General features: G+C 41.5%; 1 protein-coding gene across 2 annotated transcripts in view; it reads left to right on the top strand.

Annotated features, from left to right (window-relative positions):
- Positions 1 to 15,766, top strand: part of gcn1 (GCN1 activator of EIF2AK4) — a 37,237-nt gene extending 21,471 nt beyond the window's left edge. For both annotated transcript variants that reach the window (XM_007572864.2, XM_007572863.2), the window contains exons 37-57: positions 1,432 to 1,652; positions 2,196 to 2,264; positions 2,360 to 2,498; positions 2,584 to 2,780; positions 3,799 to 3,941; positions 4,721 to 4,838; positions 4,963 to 5,178; positions 5,282 to 5,446; positions 5,532 to 5,693; positions 5,776 to 5,868; positions 5,952 to 6,095; positions 7,196 to 7,465; positions 7,542 to 7,655; positions 9,223 to 9,453; positions 9,544 to 9,737; positions 11,296 to 11,410; positions 11,765 to 11,861; positions 12,562 to 12,710; positions 13,548 to 13,658; positions 14,166 to 14,387; positions 15,109 to 15,766. In XM_007572864.2, coding sequence (XP_007572926.2) covers positions 1,432 to 1,652; positions 2,196 to 2,264; positions 2,360 to 2,498; positions 2,584 to 2,780; positions 3,799 to 3,941; positions 4,721 to 4,838; positions 4,963 to 5,178; positions 5,282 to 5,446; positions 5,532 to 5,693; positions 5,776 to 5,868; positions 5,952 to 6,095; positions 7,196 to 7,465; positions 7,542 to 7,655; positions 9,223 to 9,453; positions 9,544 to 9,737; positions 11,296 to 11,410; positions 11,765 to 11,861; positions 12,562 to 12,710; positions 13,548 to 13,658; positions 14,166 to 14,387; positions 15,109 to 15,234 — 3,296 coding nt within the window. In that variant the 3' untranslated portion in view covers positions 15,235 to 15,766. The remainder of the gene's footprint in view (positions 1 to 1,431; positions 1,653 to 2,195; positions 2,265 to 2,359; positions 2,499 to 2,583; positions 2,781 to 3,798; positions 3,942 to 4,720; positions 4,839 to 4,962; positions 5,179 to 5,281; positions 5,447 to 5,531; positions 5,694 to 5,775; positions 5,869 to 5,951; positions 6,096 to 7,195; positions 7,466 to 7,541; positions 7,656 to 9,222; positions 9,454 to 9,543; positions 9,738 to 11,295; positions 11,411 to 11,764; positions 11,862 to 12,561; positions 12,711 to 13,547; positions 13,659 to 14,165; positions 14,388 to 15,108) is intronic.
- The last annotated feature ends 646 nt before the right edge of the window (positions 15,767 to 16,412 follow it).

Genomic DNA, 16,412 nt, shown 5'->3' with positions numbered 1-16,412 from the left:
TAACTGAGGTTAGTTTTTGTTTTGTTTTTTCCATTCAATAATTGGGGAAAAAATTTAACTGTATACTCTGCAAACCAGACCATGAACTTAAAGTCTGGATTGAGTTTTTTCCCCTTCATTAATGACTTTTATTACATACATTATATCTATCACGGTAATACAGGGTGAGTTATTTTTAATTCTAAATGAATATCCTTGTTGGACTTTTATTTAAGTGCTATTCTCCTTCAAGATACATTTACCTAACGCTAGAATAAATGCAATGTACATTACGCAGCAAAGGAAATTAGAAGACATATGTCCATTATGGAGATGATCGGTTTGGATGGGCGATGTGCCCTTATTGCATAAGCGATACTGAAGAATGACTGTTATCATTAACGATACAGGGAAGAAGCTTTTTAGTTATCTTGCTTTGCTAGCAAAGTTGTTAGCTAGCAGTTAGCTAACAGCACAACAACAACAGCCTAATTAATGTCTGTATGATAAAAATACCAAATCGATAGATGAGAACAGTTTTTCCTCACCTGGCTGTCTCCTCCCCTCGGTAGTTCTTCAGAGAAAGGCAGACGCAGAGGCCTGTCAGTGTCTGTTGTATTTCATTACCTCTCTGCTTAAGCCGCTGAAGCAGAAACGATACTTCATTTTCCGTCATCTGACAAGTAGCAAGTCTACTCCACTTTATTCACCAAAAACGTTGTTTTTTGTATATATATATAATTCACCAAAAACTGTTCTGTAATCTGGAACGTTCGCTACATTAAGCTCCAGTTAGCGTTAGCCGCCTTATCTCACTGCGCGAGAGGCAACTGCGTCATGCATCACGGGCAAAAGGTCAAAGGTAACAAGGTGACCGGAGGGCTTATTATGTTGTAGGAAAAAAAAACCCCAACAAAAAACAAATAATTTTAGTACATGTTATTATGTGTCAGAAGAGGGCTTAGGAAATAATAATACAAAAAAAAAAAAAAATGACCAAAAGGGCACTTGGGGACAAGGAGCAAAAGGGGCAGGTGCTCAAGCATTTATGTAATATTATTGATATTAAAAGCATCTTTATAACAACTGAAGGTAACATAGTTACTGGATTGTGCTGTTAGGTGGCACTATGTGCCTGGAAAACACATAATACTGTTCCTTTAAAATAATATAAAACAAAAGGGAGATGCACCAGTTTATCAGTTGGAGATCCAATTTGGACTGCTTTTTGTTTAGCTTCATGATTAGACAGTAAAAATCTGATCTTTTTTTCTGATCAGTGAATGCATCATACTAGGGCTGAAACAATTAATCAAATTGATCATGATTGATTGATTATTAAAATAATTGTCATTTAATTTAGTAATCAAGAGGATTACAGAAGCGGCAATCATAAATTGGCCACAAAGACTGGATCATCTTGACCGGTTACTGAACTTTCTCTTCATGCAGCTATTACCCCCATCCTGCTGGACGCCCTCACCGACCCGTCCAGGAAGACCCAGATGTGCCTGCAGACGTTGCTGGACACCAAGTTTGTGCACTTCATTGATGCCCCCTCCTTGGCTCTTATCATGCCCATCGTCCAGAGAGCCTTTCAGGATCGCTCCACCGACACTCGCAAGATGGCCGCCCAGATCATCGGCAACATGTACTCTCTCACTGACCAGAAGGTTTGTAGCTTTAACTCGCACCAGCTGCATTTGGTCCACTTTAATGGAACTCCAGTTGGTTTGTCTGGGAGTGAATCAAACTCTAATGCAGATCAAAAAAGCAAAATCAGGTCTGTGTAAAAGCCTTGGTCTTGGTTTGGTTGGAGTGAATTCTGGTGCTGTTTGAATGCATACATAAACGCCAAGTGGACTGGAGACTGCTCCACAAACAATGGACTATTGTGCAGGGCATTCTGGGTAAATATAACCAAAACAAATGTGAGAGACTCATGCTTCTTCTGAGGTTTTTATGTTGATTTCTACAGTAGTTCCTTGTGCAGCGGCTCCACAGGAGAGGAGGTAAACAGGTTTTCAAAGGACTTAGTTTGATTAACACGATACAAAGTGAAAGTGAACCTCTGAAAATGTAACAAACATTGCAACTTTGGTCCCCAATAGAACCGAGTCAACAGGACTATCGGATGTGAAAAACCCTAAATTCACCTTCAAGATGATTTCGTGTAAAAATGTGTGATATTTTACGTTATGCTGTACCGCCTACAGGATCTGTCACCCTACCTGCCAAGTGTTATTCCTGGACTGAAGGCGTCTCTGCTGGACCCAGTCCCTGAGGTGTGCCTAGTGAACACAAACATGATCACAGTGCTAATATTGACAGGCGTCTCCCATGTATGAAATTTAAACATGTCCTCCTCCCCCCGGTCCAGGTGCGTACCGTCTCGGCCAAGGCTCTGGGCGCCATGGTGAAGGGGATGGGAGAGTCCTGCTTCGACGACCTGCTGCCTTGGCTCATGGAGACTCTGGCGTCTGAGCAGAGCTCTGTAGACCGCTCCGGAGCCGCACAAGGTCAGCAGTCCTCCTCTTTATCCGTATGAGTCTCATCTTGAGGCTCGCCCGTGTCGGTGATGAAACGTTTTGAATGTCCTCTCAGGTCTGGCCGAGGTGATGGCTGGACTTGGGGTAGAGAAGCTGGACAAACTGATGCCAGATGTGGTCCAGACTGCCAGCATGGTGGACATCGCTTCTCACGTCAGAGATGGTTACATCATGATGTTCATCTACCTGCCCCTCACCTTCGGAGACAAGTTCACTCCCTATGTGGGACCCATCATCCCCTGCATTCTCAAGGTGCCGCCCGATCGGAAAGTTGTTGCTTTTGTTTTTTAATCTTGCTTGAATTTTAAATATCCAAAAAAACGAGAGTCAGGTTATATTGGCTTGCATCTAAATCAAAGGCATCAAAACTGTGGTCATTTCAGCTCTTAGAATGATTTTTGATCACAATACAAGAATGGCCTAAGTTTGTTTTTCCAGGCAGTTGGATGCAGATAAACTTGGAAACACATTGGTTAATAACACTGGGTTACAGAAAAATAGTTTTTAGAAGTTATTTCTAACTTCTAAAAACTGAATTAGGACTATTTTCCACTGCTGACTCCAAAAATAACATCCATTTTTCTCAGTCAGGTCAGGTTTTTATTCTAATTTGATTTAGAGAAATCCGGTTTTCGGACTAAATTGATTACATTTTTGTGACATCATCAGTTAATTTCTGTTAATATTTCTCATCCAAAAAAGGTTTTAGGAGAAAAAGAAATGTTTTCTAACAGAGTGTATAAATTAAATGTTACAAACTTGGATTTCTGTAAATTGAATGAATAATAAACACTGATCAGGGTAAGTACATGTGAAGTGAACATCATGTTTCCGTCTCTTTCCTGTCCTGATGGAGTTTCTCCTCCTGCTCATCAGTCATTGATCCAGATTCTCAGGAAACTGATCCAGATGTGAAAACAAGTCCTGCATTTGATGCTCATGTTGCTCCATAGTTCAGACAGTTGACCTGATGGAGCAAAACCAATGGGATTTTTGGATTCAGCTCATCAAAATGACCCCAAAACAACTGAAAAACGTTGACCAGTGTAATCAATGGATCAGTTGTTCTCATACCTATAGCTCTCTGTTTGAGTAATACCGTTTGATCAAGCCTTTTCTAACATTCCATGCTACAACATAAGTAATAAAAGTGTGTACAATTCCTGCCAATATAGGTATCTGCCAATACTCAAAGCTGCAGCATTGGAATCTTCTCTGTATGAAATCACTCCTGGTTTTACCGTCTGTATCCTCTGACTCCGTCTGCCAGGCTCTGGCTGATGAGAACGAGTACGTGAGGGACACGGCGCTGAGAGCCGGCCAGCGAATCATCAGCATGTACGCCGAGACCGCCATCGCTCTGCTGCTTCCTGAGCTGGAACAAGGCCTGTTCGACGACCTGTGGAGGATCAGGTCAGAGCACAACCGCAGGGATGAACAGTGGGGCTGAAACGATTAATCGAATGAATCAGTTGTTGAAGTAATCGGCAGCTGTTAACTGGATTGCCGTTTGCTGAAAGAACAACACACTAGTAGCAGCAATTAGGCCAAAAATGTACAAAAGATATATTTTGCATTTAAGATAAAAAATACAAATAAAAATAAAAACTTCTTTACCTGCAAGTATGTTCTACCTCAAACTCTTCCAAGTGGCAGTTTTAGCTTCACCTGGTTCAAATTATGTAAAGCTGAAACAAAGTCTCCTATTAACCAGTCTTTACTATCCAATTATTAATCAGTTAATTCAAAACTAATTGACAGATTATCCCTACAACTGTAGTGATAAGTTAGCAGAAAGGACTGAAAAAAGAGCTTTCTTTTTGTCTGCTACAAATGAACACTTAAGGAAAGCTGTTGTTGCTTTTTATATAATAAAAAGCAACATAAAACATTATGAGAAGAAACAATTTCCTACTACTTTTTAAACTAAGAAATTAATTTCTTATTTTAAAAAGGTATTGTTTGTTTATTTGCACTTTTGAATGTATTTATATTTTTTTGTTTAAAAAAACTTTATGTGGTGAAATGAAAAAAATGTGCAGACTTTTTATTTTTTTTATCCAATTCATTGTCAGAGTAATCCATGGATTAATCGATCGCTAAAATAATTGTTGCAGCCTGATGAGTGGCTGCAGGACAAATCGTCCTTCTCTTACATCCTGACGACTGAAAGTTCTTCTGTGGGTTTCCAGGTTCAGTTCAGTCCAGCTGCTGGGCGATCTGCTGTTCCACATTTCGGGAGTAACAGGAAAGATGACCACAGAGACGGCTTCAGAGGACGACAACTTCGGCACTGCCGCATCCAACAAAGTCAGCAGACCTTTCCCCTCAGAGCAGATCCATCCCCCAGAATATTTACACCCAATTCCAGAGGGCATGGCTGTGGTTAGTATTTGGGTTATAAGGGTCTCGGCTTTGCCTTTCCTCCTCTCAGGCCATCATTTCTGCTCTGGGAGCTGATCGACGGAACCGTGTACTGTCTGGCCTGTACATGGGTCGATCCGACACCCAGCTGGTCGTCCGACAAGCTTCTCTCCACGTGTGGAAGATCGTCGTCTCCAACACCCCCAGAACCCTGAGGGAGATCCTGCCAACCCTGTTCTCCCTCCTGCTGGGCTTCCTGGCTTCCACCTGCCCTGACAAGAGAACGGTAAAACCTGCTGTTTTTTTTTTTTCTTTTTCTTTTTTTGCGACGCCTGCTGGTAGAATCAGCCCTCAAACCGTGGCGTTCTCCGTTGCTGCTGTGGTTTCAGATCGCCGCTCGGACGCTCGGCGACCTCGTGAGGAAACTGGGGGAGAAGATTCTTCCAGAGATCATTCCCATCCTGGAGGACGGGCTGCGCTCGGACAAGAGCGACGAGAGGCAAGGCGTCTGCATCGGGCTCAGCGAGATCATGAAGTCCACCAGCAAGGATGCGGTACGTTCAAGGAAGCCGATGGAAACGGGTGGAAGCGTTGGGATAAAAGCGAAACTCAACCGAGTCGACGTCATTCATTCCACAGGTGCTCGTCTTCTCCGAGTTGCTGGTCCCCACTGTGAGGAAGGCTCTCTGCGACCCCCTGGAGGAGGTCAGAGAGGCTGCAGCCAAAACCTTCGAGCAGCTCCACGCGACCATCGGCCACCAGGCGCTAGACGACATCCTGCCTACGCTGCTGAAGCAGCTGGTGAGCAATACGATCAGTCCAGAAGTCCTGGTTTACATATGCTTAGCATCTCCTGTAAGTATTATTTGTATTTTATTTCCAGGATGATGAAGAAACAGCTGAGTTTGCCTTGGATGGACTGAAGCAAGTCATGGCAGTGAAGAGCCGCTCCGTGCTGCCGTATTTGGTTCCAAAGGTAACCTGTTGGTCAGGTTTTCTCTCAGTTCTTTCTGGAATTTGTGTGTGTGATTAATTTCCTCCTCCCTCCGTATCCTGCAGCTGACCGCTCCTCCTGTGAACACCCGGGTGTTGGCTTTCCTCTCCGCTGTGGCAGGAGACGCTCTGACTCGTCACCTGGGCGTCATTCTGCCCGCCCTGCTGTCTTCGCTTAAAGTGAAGCTTGGAACGGAGGAAGAAGCGCAGGTACATCCACCATCTGTTCAGACATTGGTTGAAGATTTATTTTGGCACTTATTGCTTTTATTGAGCCGTACATAGTCGTGGAGCTGTTTGTTCTTTCTTTATGTTCATCCCCTTTACTAGGATAAATAATTAATTAATTGATCATTTACAGGCAGATTTCAATAAATAGGAATATAATTTAAAACTTAATGCATTTCAACCATCAAAAATTATGCACATACATGGTTCAGCTTCTTATTCCTGTAATGTTTATGACTTGCAGCTCATGAAAACTGTTAGTTTTTATGAAAGTTATAACATCACACTAGATGAAAACCAGATTTTAGAACGCCGACTTGACAATTGTGATGGGAAGTCACAAAGCTTATGGATAAAGAGGTTTGCTGTTGAAACAGAGCTAAATTCATATTATTGGAAAGTTTAGTGGAGGGTAAAAACAGGTATGTTCCTTTCAGCTGTAAGCCATAACGATCAAAGTTTATTAAATGGATAAAATATATTTGTGTGTGATTAGTTCATATAAGTTTCACTTTTCAAACTCAGTTACTGAAATGAATGAACTGCTGTTCTTGTTTTATAGTCACTTTCTGATCCTGTTTAGCAATTGTGTAAAAGTCTTGAGCTCTAGTTCACTTTGCCCCACAATGCTCAATGTTTTTACTCTACTCTGCTCCAAATGCTCATTTTAATTTTTTTTTGTACAGAATGCATGAAGTCTCCAGTTTTACAACTTATATTTGAGCTAAAAATATATTTTATCTAAGAGCACCAAACACAACAAAGCTGGTAATAAAATAAAAATTTTGGTTTTCTTGTGCTCCCAGATGACTGCTCTTCCTTTTCTTTGCCCTCGTTTCCTGCTGGTTTATTATTCTCTTTTAAAATGAAAGATCTATCTACTCTCCCAAGAACTCTTTGTCTTTGCAGATCTGATTTTTTTAATGAAATGTTTTAAATAAATAAAGATTCTGACACTGATTGTGATCATTTTACCAACATTAAAAAAATTAATCAATTCCTCAACCTCGTTTGTCAACATTTCTGCATGTTAGAAGCGTTGAAAAGTCTTTACAAAAATCAACCCTGATTGTGTTGTTCAGGAGCTGTGCAGCTGTCAGAGTGTGATCCTGTCTGTGGAGGACGAGGCGGGTCAGAGGATCATCATCGAAGACCTGCTGGAGGCCACGCGGGGCGCCGACCCCGGCCTGCGGCAGGCTGCCATCACCATCCTCAACGCTTACTTTGCTCGCACCCGCCTGGACTACAGCGCTCACATCCGCACGCTGCTGTCGGGCCTCATCCGCCTTCTGAACGACTCCAATCCAGAGGTCCTGTCGCAGAGCTGGGACACCATCAACTCCATCACCAAGGTTACAGAAAGTTTAACAAGCTTTTCTGCTAAGAACGTTGACTCTCAGAAGTAACTATGTGGCGTTTGTGGTGCAGAAACTGGACGCCAGCAGTCAGCTGGCACTCATCGATGACCTGCATCGTGACATTAAAGCGGTTGCTGCCGATGTGAAAGGTCAACACCTGCCCGGCTTCTGCCTCCCCAAGAAGGTGAGGAGGAAACTCCCAACACAGAAAACATCTGAAAAGGCTCTGATGCTGCTTCCATTAGAAAGCAGAGGATGAACGGCAGCCTGACAGGCCAATCACAATCTACTTACTAAAATGTTAGCTGCAACACAAAGTGGTTATCTTTTTCAAGCTTTCTGCTAACTCTCTGTTGTCAGAGTAACTAGAACCAAATCTACACATTGACTTGTGCTTTAAAGTACTCTATGTGCAAATCTGAAAACTTAACTGAATATTGCAACTATTTTCAAATGAAGACCAATCTTGATCCTGTTTTTTTATCCAGTTCTATTTAATTGAGCCCACAATAATAATAATAAGAAAACCGGAGGCTTTTCATTTAATGTTCAAAAACAATTTCAAGTTTTGGATCTATGATCCAAAAACAAATCTGATTACTCTGATTTGTTCAATTACAGCAGTTCATGCTTAGTGATTAAACGAGTAGATTAAAAAAATCACATCATATTTGGTGATTTTAGTTTTTAGAAATATTAGGGTTTTTTTTTATTTCAAGGACTTTTGATCTGACAATTTTGGCCCAATTGACAAAATGTTATAACACCCCTACTCTAAAGTGAAAAAGAAATGAAATGTATAAAAAAATGAAAAATTGTAGCTTTTTTTGTAATTTTCCTACACTCCTATGTTTGATTCAAAAAATAGCTGTAACAAGTCAAATTTCTTCACAACGAGAGCATAAACAGACCACATTCAGTTAGATGAGGCCAAAATGGAGATGCTGAGCCAGAGTGTAAAACAATGCAGCATTCAGTGAAAACCACCATAAGCAGCTAGCCCTGTCACTATAAGCAATAAATCAATTAATCCTGAACGTTCTAATCATTAATATTAAGTCAATTTTGTTTACAGACTTTATAATCTATTTAATATGGTTTCAGTTGTGTGTGGTTTTTATTTCCATCTTTTTTTTTTTTTTTTTGAAAATTTAAAATTTTCAGTATTAAGTGTTTTTAGAAAAAAAAAAACTATTGATCTCTGAAGGTGCCAGTTTTCATTTTTATATAATTATAATATTACTTGAAAATGGTCTCAAAACAACATTATTGCAACCATTTTGCGATTATTAGAGCTTTTTTTTTTTTTTTAAGCAGATAACATTTAGCCGCTCATCTTTTATTACAGCCCTGCCGAGAAAGGAAATGATTGAAATGGTGCAAGAAAATGGTCAAAGTTTATATCTCAACCCATCTGATTCTGTGGTGAATCCGTTTGAGAGAGATGTTCAGACACAAACCTGCAGAACCATGACTCAAACAGTCGTTACTTTGACTTGTATTAGCCAACTTCTACACACTGCTGGCTTTTATTAAATATTCAGATGAAGCAAAATATTGTATTTTTTCACATCAATGTCCTCTCTGTTATCCTTTTTATTTCATTACTTTTGAAACACACCTGATAGAATTTAATGTTATAGACTTGATAAAAAGGTTTGGTGCAAAGCCTAAATCATTGGACAAATCGTCAGCAGAGAGTAACTTTTCTACTTTGAAACGTCTGAGTGTTTTCCTCCCGTTGATGGCAGGGCGTGACGTGTATCCTGTCGGTCCTGAGGGAAGGCGTCCTCACCGGCAGCCCCGAGCAGAAAGAAGAGGCAGCTAAAGCTTTGGGTGGAGTTATCAAGCTGACGTCTCCCGAAGCGCTGCGCCCGTCCGTCGTGAACATCACAGGACCTCTCATTCGCATCCTGGGAGATCGCTTCGCCTGGACGGTGAAGACCGCTCTGCTGGAGACTCTCACCCTGCTGCTAGCAAAGGTCCTTCTTCTTCTCAGCTGCTGTGAAAAACTCCGCCATCGAAATCCCTCGAGGTCTGTTGGTGTCTAATCCGCCGCGCTCTGTCAACAGGTGGGCATCGCCCTGAAGCCCTTCCTACCGCAGCTGCAGACCACCTTCCTGAAGGCGCTGCAGGATTCCAGCCGCGCGGTGAGGCTGAGGGCCGCAGAGGCTCTGGGTCAGCTGGTCTCCATCCACACCAAGGTGGACCCGCTCTTCACCGAGCAGCTGTCGGCCATCCGCAACGCCGAGGACTCTGGAGTCAGGTGTGCAGTCCGGCAGACAAGTCCAAATTTGTCTCTGACATTTTTTTCTTTTTTTCCCAATAATCTAACTGTAACAGATTTGTTCCATATTATAACATCCACAATAAATAACAGGTTTTTACATTTTCTTCCTGTTTTTTAAGTGTCCTGTCTGGATGTGTAGCAATCAGAATTGTTGTTTGGATGCCAAAAAGAAGCCAAACTGATTTACTTTCACAACTGGATTAATTTATTTGTGTGTAAAACCTTATTAGAGGTAACTTCAAATGCAATTGTCATGTAGACGGGAAAAGAAGGAGGAATAGAAGAGAGAAAGAAGGATAAAGATAATGTAGGATAACACTGATAGCATTTATTTTTCCTTTATAAGCCGATAACGCAACAAAAAACTTACGACAGGCTCCATTTTAGGTTTAACATAAATACACTGTAATAACCAGATCAATATTTATGGCCCTATGAATCACCCAGCAGCTGTTCCCCAGAACTGACACTGAGCTAAAAAGGCCAAGAGACAAAAATAGAGATGATAATCCTCCTTATTTATCAGAAGAGCCCTTTACGTCAAAGTCCATCGTCACTTCTTGTTGATGGAGGCAAAGAAGTGAGCAAGTCAGTGTTGCATTCAGGAGTTTTAGGAAAAATGAAGCCATCAAGGAATCATACGCAGATATTTAAAGGTTGAGAAGTGGAGAAATTTCTAATTAACACTGATAATAGTGTCATTACTTGGCACAGCTATTATTTGGCTTAGCAGCTACTTTAAAGGTAGCATTTAGATGCTAAACCAGGTACTAGTGCAAGAAATGAACAGCAGAGTTGGCAGCTGCAGTTTAGTTCACCTTAAATGAATGTATGTTATATTTTATTTTGTCTCTTCCTGTTTCTATTTTTTACCCGGAAGCTCATCATTCTGCACCTCCTTACTTATCCGATGGATTTTAGTTCATGTCTCTTCTAAGGTTGGTGGTGTTATGAGTTCTGAAGATAAACAGCAATAAAGATTAAATGAGATTTTCATTTTCCCACTGGCAGGGAAAGTCATGCTAAAAAAAAAAGAGAGAGATTTAACTTGGCATATTTGTTTTTTTTATTACTTTTACTGTATGTTGAAACTTCTGTTATCTTTTTGATATTTCGTCATAAAGATCATTACTGCAATCTATTCTTGAAATGTAATGGTTTAAGTGGATCTTGTCAAATCTCATCAGTGTTATTTTGAGTTGAGTCTCAAACTCTCATTTTTGTGGTACAAGCAAAACGTAAAAAGCGGTGGAAAATAACTCCTCTGCATTTGACACCTTTCCCTAAATGTCTTCAGCTCAAGTCTGAAATATCCTTTACATCATAGTTATATTTGTATGTGTCAAATGATGAGCAAGTCTTGCCTCAGGAATCAGATATATGGGTTAGCCTAACATCAATCGTCCAGCAGAGAAAGCTAAGACATCTTCACAGTTTACTTGCATTTTCTTCTTGACGTTAAAGCTAAATAAAGTTTTCAGTATTTTTGGCCTCATGCGTTTATTTGAGGGGTGTGGCTATTTGTGTTTTGCAGGGAAACCATGCTCCAAGCGCTGAGGTTTGTCATCCAGGGGGCCGGATCAAAAGTGGACCCAACCATCCGCAAGAACATCACCACCACGTTGCTGGGCATGCTGGGACACGACGAGGTACGACAGCAACGGGCAGGTTGCTCGCGATGTCACGCCGAGCCAGACTTCTTAAATCTTCTGCCGCACGCGTTTCTTGTTTGATGCAGATTCTGCTGTAGCCACTGTACGCTCCGAGAAATAGTCGAATAAAGAAAGCAAACGCTTAGAGGAGCCGCTGCAGAGGAATGCTCTGTGGAGTCGTTTTCTCTCTGATCACAGTCGGAAAAAAAACGGAAGTCAAAGAGAGGATGTGGTTTTCTCAATAGGTGGTTTAGACTCTTCATGTCTCTTTGTAACACAGAAACTCTTTCTGTCTGGCTGTCTGCTCTGTGTGTGTGTGTGTGTGTGTGTGTGTTGTGTGTGTGTGTGTAGGATGCTACTCGAATGGCCTCAGCAGGCTGCATTGGTGAGCTGTGCGCCTTCCTGTCAGAAGAGGAGCTGAAGAGTGTGTTGCTTCAACACATCTTAGGTTTGTGTTTTAAGTAATATAGGCTTGTTTTCTTCTTCGCTTTGTCATATACACAAGCATCTTATGTGACACACATTAGTGCATAATGGTGAACATGAAGATGAATTCTAACCCTTTTTACAAGTAAAAATCTGAAAAGTACGGTGTGCGTTTGTGTTCAGGTGTACCAAGTTAACGATTTTCAGAATCTGCTTTGGGAATGTTTGTTTTGCAAATCAGAAATGTTTTCTCAGTCAGTGGGCAGCACATGTTTACATCATTTTGTAAGACCTATCACACATTGATTTCTGGACTTTGACAGGGACATTCTAATATATAAATATGGATAAATATACTTTAATCAATGCCTCCCATTGTAGATCTGACTGTATATTTAGAATTGCTGTCCTGCAGTTTTCTTCCATGTTTGGCTTGTTTTTAGCTCCACCCGCTCTCCCCATCAACTCTGATGCTGCCACCAGCACCAATGGCTAATCAACAGATTCCTTTGGAAGACATTATATTTAGAAAGTTTTCATATGTTACCATACGCAAAGAATAAAAGCCATTTAATTTCCTTTTATTAAGTGTAATTACTCAGGATTGTGTTTCTGTGGTATCCATGTTGCCCAAGGCAGCTTGGCTGCTGCTGCGTGCGTGCGTGCATGCATGCGTGTGTGTGTAAACAGAACAGAGCTAACATTTTTCTGCCTCCCTGCAGCGGACGTGTCCGGTGTGGACTGGATGGTGCGTCACGGCCGCAGCCTGGCCCTAGCCATAGCGGTGAAGTCGGCTCCTGAGAAGCTGTGTGGGAAGGATTACTGCGATACCGTGACCGAGATGGTTTTAGCTAACGCTACTGCTGATAGGGTGAGCGCCAACAGGTCCGAAGTCGACGCACAGCTTCAACATAGATTCGTCGCATGTTATTGTTTAGATACGGAAATCTTTGCGCATGCGCACCTTGTAGGAGGGCAAAAAGACTATTCTTTTCAATTCCATCGATAGCAGCGTTGCTGCAGTAGAGCAACTCCGCTTAATAGAATGAAACAAGGAAGTGTAGATATTATTAATTTAGTACAGTGCACCACTCCAAAAGGAAAAAAAGGCAGAAAAAAATGTACAATAACAACTCAAAACCACTCGCATTCTTCTTTCTTGTCTGTCACGCTGACCAGTTGCCATAGCAACTGACTGACAACAGCTCCACTAGTGTATCAAAGATTCAATACCAAAAAACACACATTCATTTCCCACACAGAGAACTGAGCATTCAGTCCGTCACAGCACCATGTTTTCATGCTTCATGTTTATATTGAGATCATTAAGAAGTGATCGCCTGAACACAGCAGAGGATGATTAGCTCATATAAGCACATGGTCTACTGATACTCTGTCAGAGAGTTGGTGTGTGGGTCTTCTTTTTCTTTTTAACTGAACTGAAACACACCGAATTCCACAGCACATCTACATGTTGAGGTTGTCATAGTCAAGCTAGCATAGCTAAACTACTTCCCTCTTCCTCCGTTTTTTTTTTTTTTTTTAATGAAAACTTTTTTTTGCCATGTGAAATGTGATACTCTGAGGGATTTGTACGTGTGACGTCACACTGCAACGCTATATATTATCCTCTAAAGATTTAAGCATTTTAGCAAATTCTAATATTAACCTTTATGGGTTTCTGTAACCGATGCAATTCCGCCTGCAGATCCCCATTGCGACCAGTGGGATCAGAGCCTTGGGGTTCCTGATGAGGCATCATCTCAGGACGGAGGGAGGCAGTGGCGTCTCACAGCGCATCATCACTCAGTTGGTTAAGGTGAGACAAAGGGAACTCTTCACGTCCAGCTGGTAGTCACTTCCTTTTTTAATTCCTGCAGGTGAGGAAAAAGGGAGAAGTGGGTGAACAGAAACGATCTGGTCTGTGTGCTTTGTGACTGTAAATCACAGCGCTGAGAAATGATTCAGCAGAGGTTGTCTGTGGGGAAACAGTTGATTTGTGACATTACAATTAGTTTAAATGAATTTCCTTTTAGTTATGAATCAGTGAATGTTAAACAGCTTTGGTGTTTTGTTGCCTGTTCAATGTACACGTTTATTTAGTTGAACTGAAGGGATCTGAAAGGATAAATCACAGGATTTATTTCTGGGGTTTAACTGGAGCTTGTTCACCAGTTTGTTGGAAACTGAAATTGTTGCCAGAGCGCCTCATGCACTGATGTTAGCTGTAACTTTTTCTAATGCAGTCAGTTTGAACATCAGATCACATATGAGTTTTGTAATAGGTATTTTTTTGTGATGTGTTTTGACCGTGTGACCCCCACAGTGTCTTCAGAACCAGTCCAGTGACATCAGGCTGGTGTCGGAGCGAGTGCTGTGGTGGGTGTTCAGAGAGCCAGCTACTCCCGCCATGGAGCCTAGCCTGATGAAGCCCCTGCTGAAGAGCCTGCTGGACAACACCAAGGACAAGAACACCACGGTCCGAGCCCAGAGCGAACACACCATCGTCAACCTGCTGCGGCTCCGCCAAGGAGAGGAAACCATGCAGGTGGGTCTCCCAGTTTACTGCTGCTAATCACTCATAAATGATATTCCTGCTGTAAAGCCAGTAGCTGCGTTTCCATTGACCATATAGGCACGTATATTAGAATTATGAAAATACAGTAAGAGTTTAAGTGATAAGTATTGTCCTCCCTGAGGTGCTATTGAAGAAATGCACCGCTCCCAAACAAAAACAACCAATCAGAGCCAGGGGGAGGGTCTTAGCGCTGTCGATCAGCCTCGTGTTCTCGCTGCTAAATGTGCTAATGGTGGAGAAACGACCTACAGTTACTGGAAAACTGTTTATCTGTGGTCATCAGTGGCTGTGGTAGCTAGCCTGAGTATTCATGACAGGCTATGCTAGCTGCAGTGTTCCAGAGAGCAAGTGCCATACAGAGAGATGATTGACTGCGCTAAGACCCACCTCTTAGCTTGAGCTGTACAAAGTCCCTTTCTAATTACTAATGGTGATACAGATTAATAAAATGACAGGACGTAGTAGGAGGTTGATGTCGCTGTATGTTTCTAATGACCTGTCACATGAACAAACTTATTCATGAGTGATTTTATTTGTGTTTCTTATTTAATGGAAACACAGCAATTGCAGAATTATATATTTTTTTGTCATTAACTGAATTTTGACCCTTTTTTTTGTTCGTACTGGTAATGGGAACTCAACTAAGCGTCTCAAATTGACTGTAACCCTTTTCATCTTTCCTGTTCACCAGAGTATTACTGCCATTCTGGACTCTGCGAGTAACGAACTCCTGTCAGAGTGTCACCGCCGCTCACTGAAGAAAATTGCCAGCCTGCCAGACTCCAACGAGGAGATCGACGACACCATACTAACATGATGGAGCAGGACTTGATGATAAAATGTCTGACTGACACAGTGAACAGATCCTGAGTGTATGAGAACCCCAGACACTCGACACACATGCTCAGATTGAACCAGCGTGGGAGAAAGTGGAGACGGGTGGAGATGTGACCGATCTCTCAACTTTCTCAAACCCCACCGCCCCCAAATATTTTTTTGCTTTCTCTCACTTTACCCCGTTCTTTTAGCGGCTTTTCAGCCCAATTTCTTACCCGTTTCTTTTATCTTGTACCAAACAGATTATTATGTACCAAACATGTTGGAAAAACGCAATGCCAAATCTGTTTTGATACTCCAGTGTTCTGCTACTACTTTTACCAAACTGATTTGAAACATTTCAGATGTGAATGTAAAGAAAGCCAACTTTGTCGTTAATTTTATTTGGACTTGGCATGTGAGAGATGTTTGGGGGGAAGCAATCGCTTACGAGACAAATCATTCTTATCAGTGATACTGTTGTAAAAAGGCAAAACAGAATAAAAACTGATTTCATAATGTGATATCAAGAAGCTCATTTCTGTCTGAGGTCATTTAGAACTTGTATTTCTGTCCATATGTGTGAGCATTGTTTTCACTACATACAATGTCTACATTAGTTTATACTGCAGGGTTACAGAAGGTCTGGTGCCCAACTACAATGTGCCCAAAAAACACATACAGTTGTTACAAAATGCCATATCTTTCAAACATGACTTAAAAGAAATTTGACTTTGCAAATTAACGCCTTAAAATTTGACCTCTGTCTCTTTAAGAAGCTTCTGCTTTTTCTGAAACTCCGCCTTCAGGAAGTCATCACAACACATTTTCTCCATTTACAACTATTCCTGGGGGGGTTCCACTGAGAAGTAGTTATATGATAAGCTTGGCAAATGTGCAGTTCCACCAGGTGTTTGCTATTTGCTGCTGCCACTAGTCTGAAGGAGCTGAGCATTTAGGTAGCTAGAATGACTGCCTTCTCAAACATACATGAAAGAATCAAAGCAACATCCCAGCTGTGTCTGATGAGGGAATAACATAACATGATATAAAGCTAAAAAAAAAGTCAATTTTGCATAATAGTGCCCTACTAATTACAAGCAAAAACAAAACATTCAAATTTGATCATTAAACAAGTGCTTACTGAAACAATAGGACACCTTACTTCCTGATGCACAG

Source organism: Poecilia formosa, unplaced genomic scaffold (genome assembly GCF_000485575.1).
Source record: "Poecilia formosa unplaced genomic scaffold, Poecilia_formosa-5.1.2 Scaffold309, whole genome shotgun sequence".
NCBI classification, from domain to species: Eukaryota; Metazoa; Chordata; class Actinopteri; order Cyprinodontiformes; family Poeciliidae; genus Poecilia; species Poecilia formosa.
The sequence above is the reverse complement of the archived record's forward strand: the minus strand, read 5'-3'. Positions and strand labels throughout refer to the sequence as shown.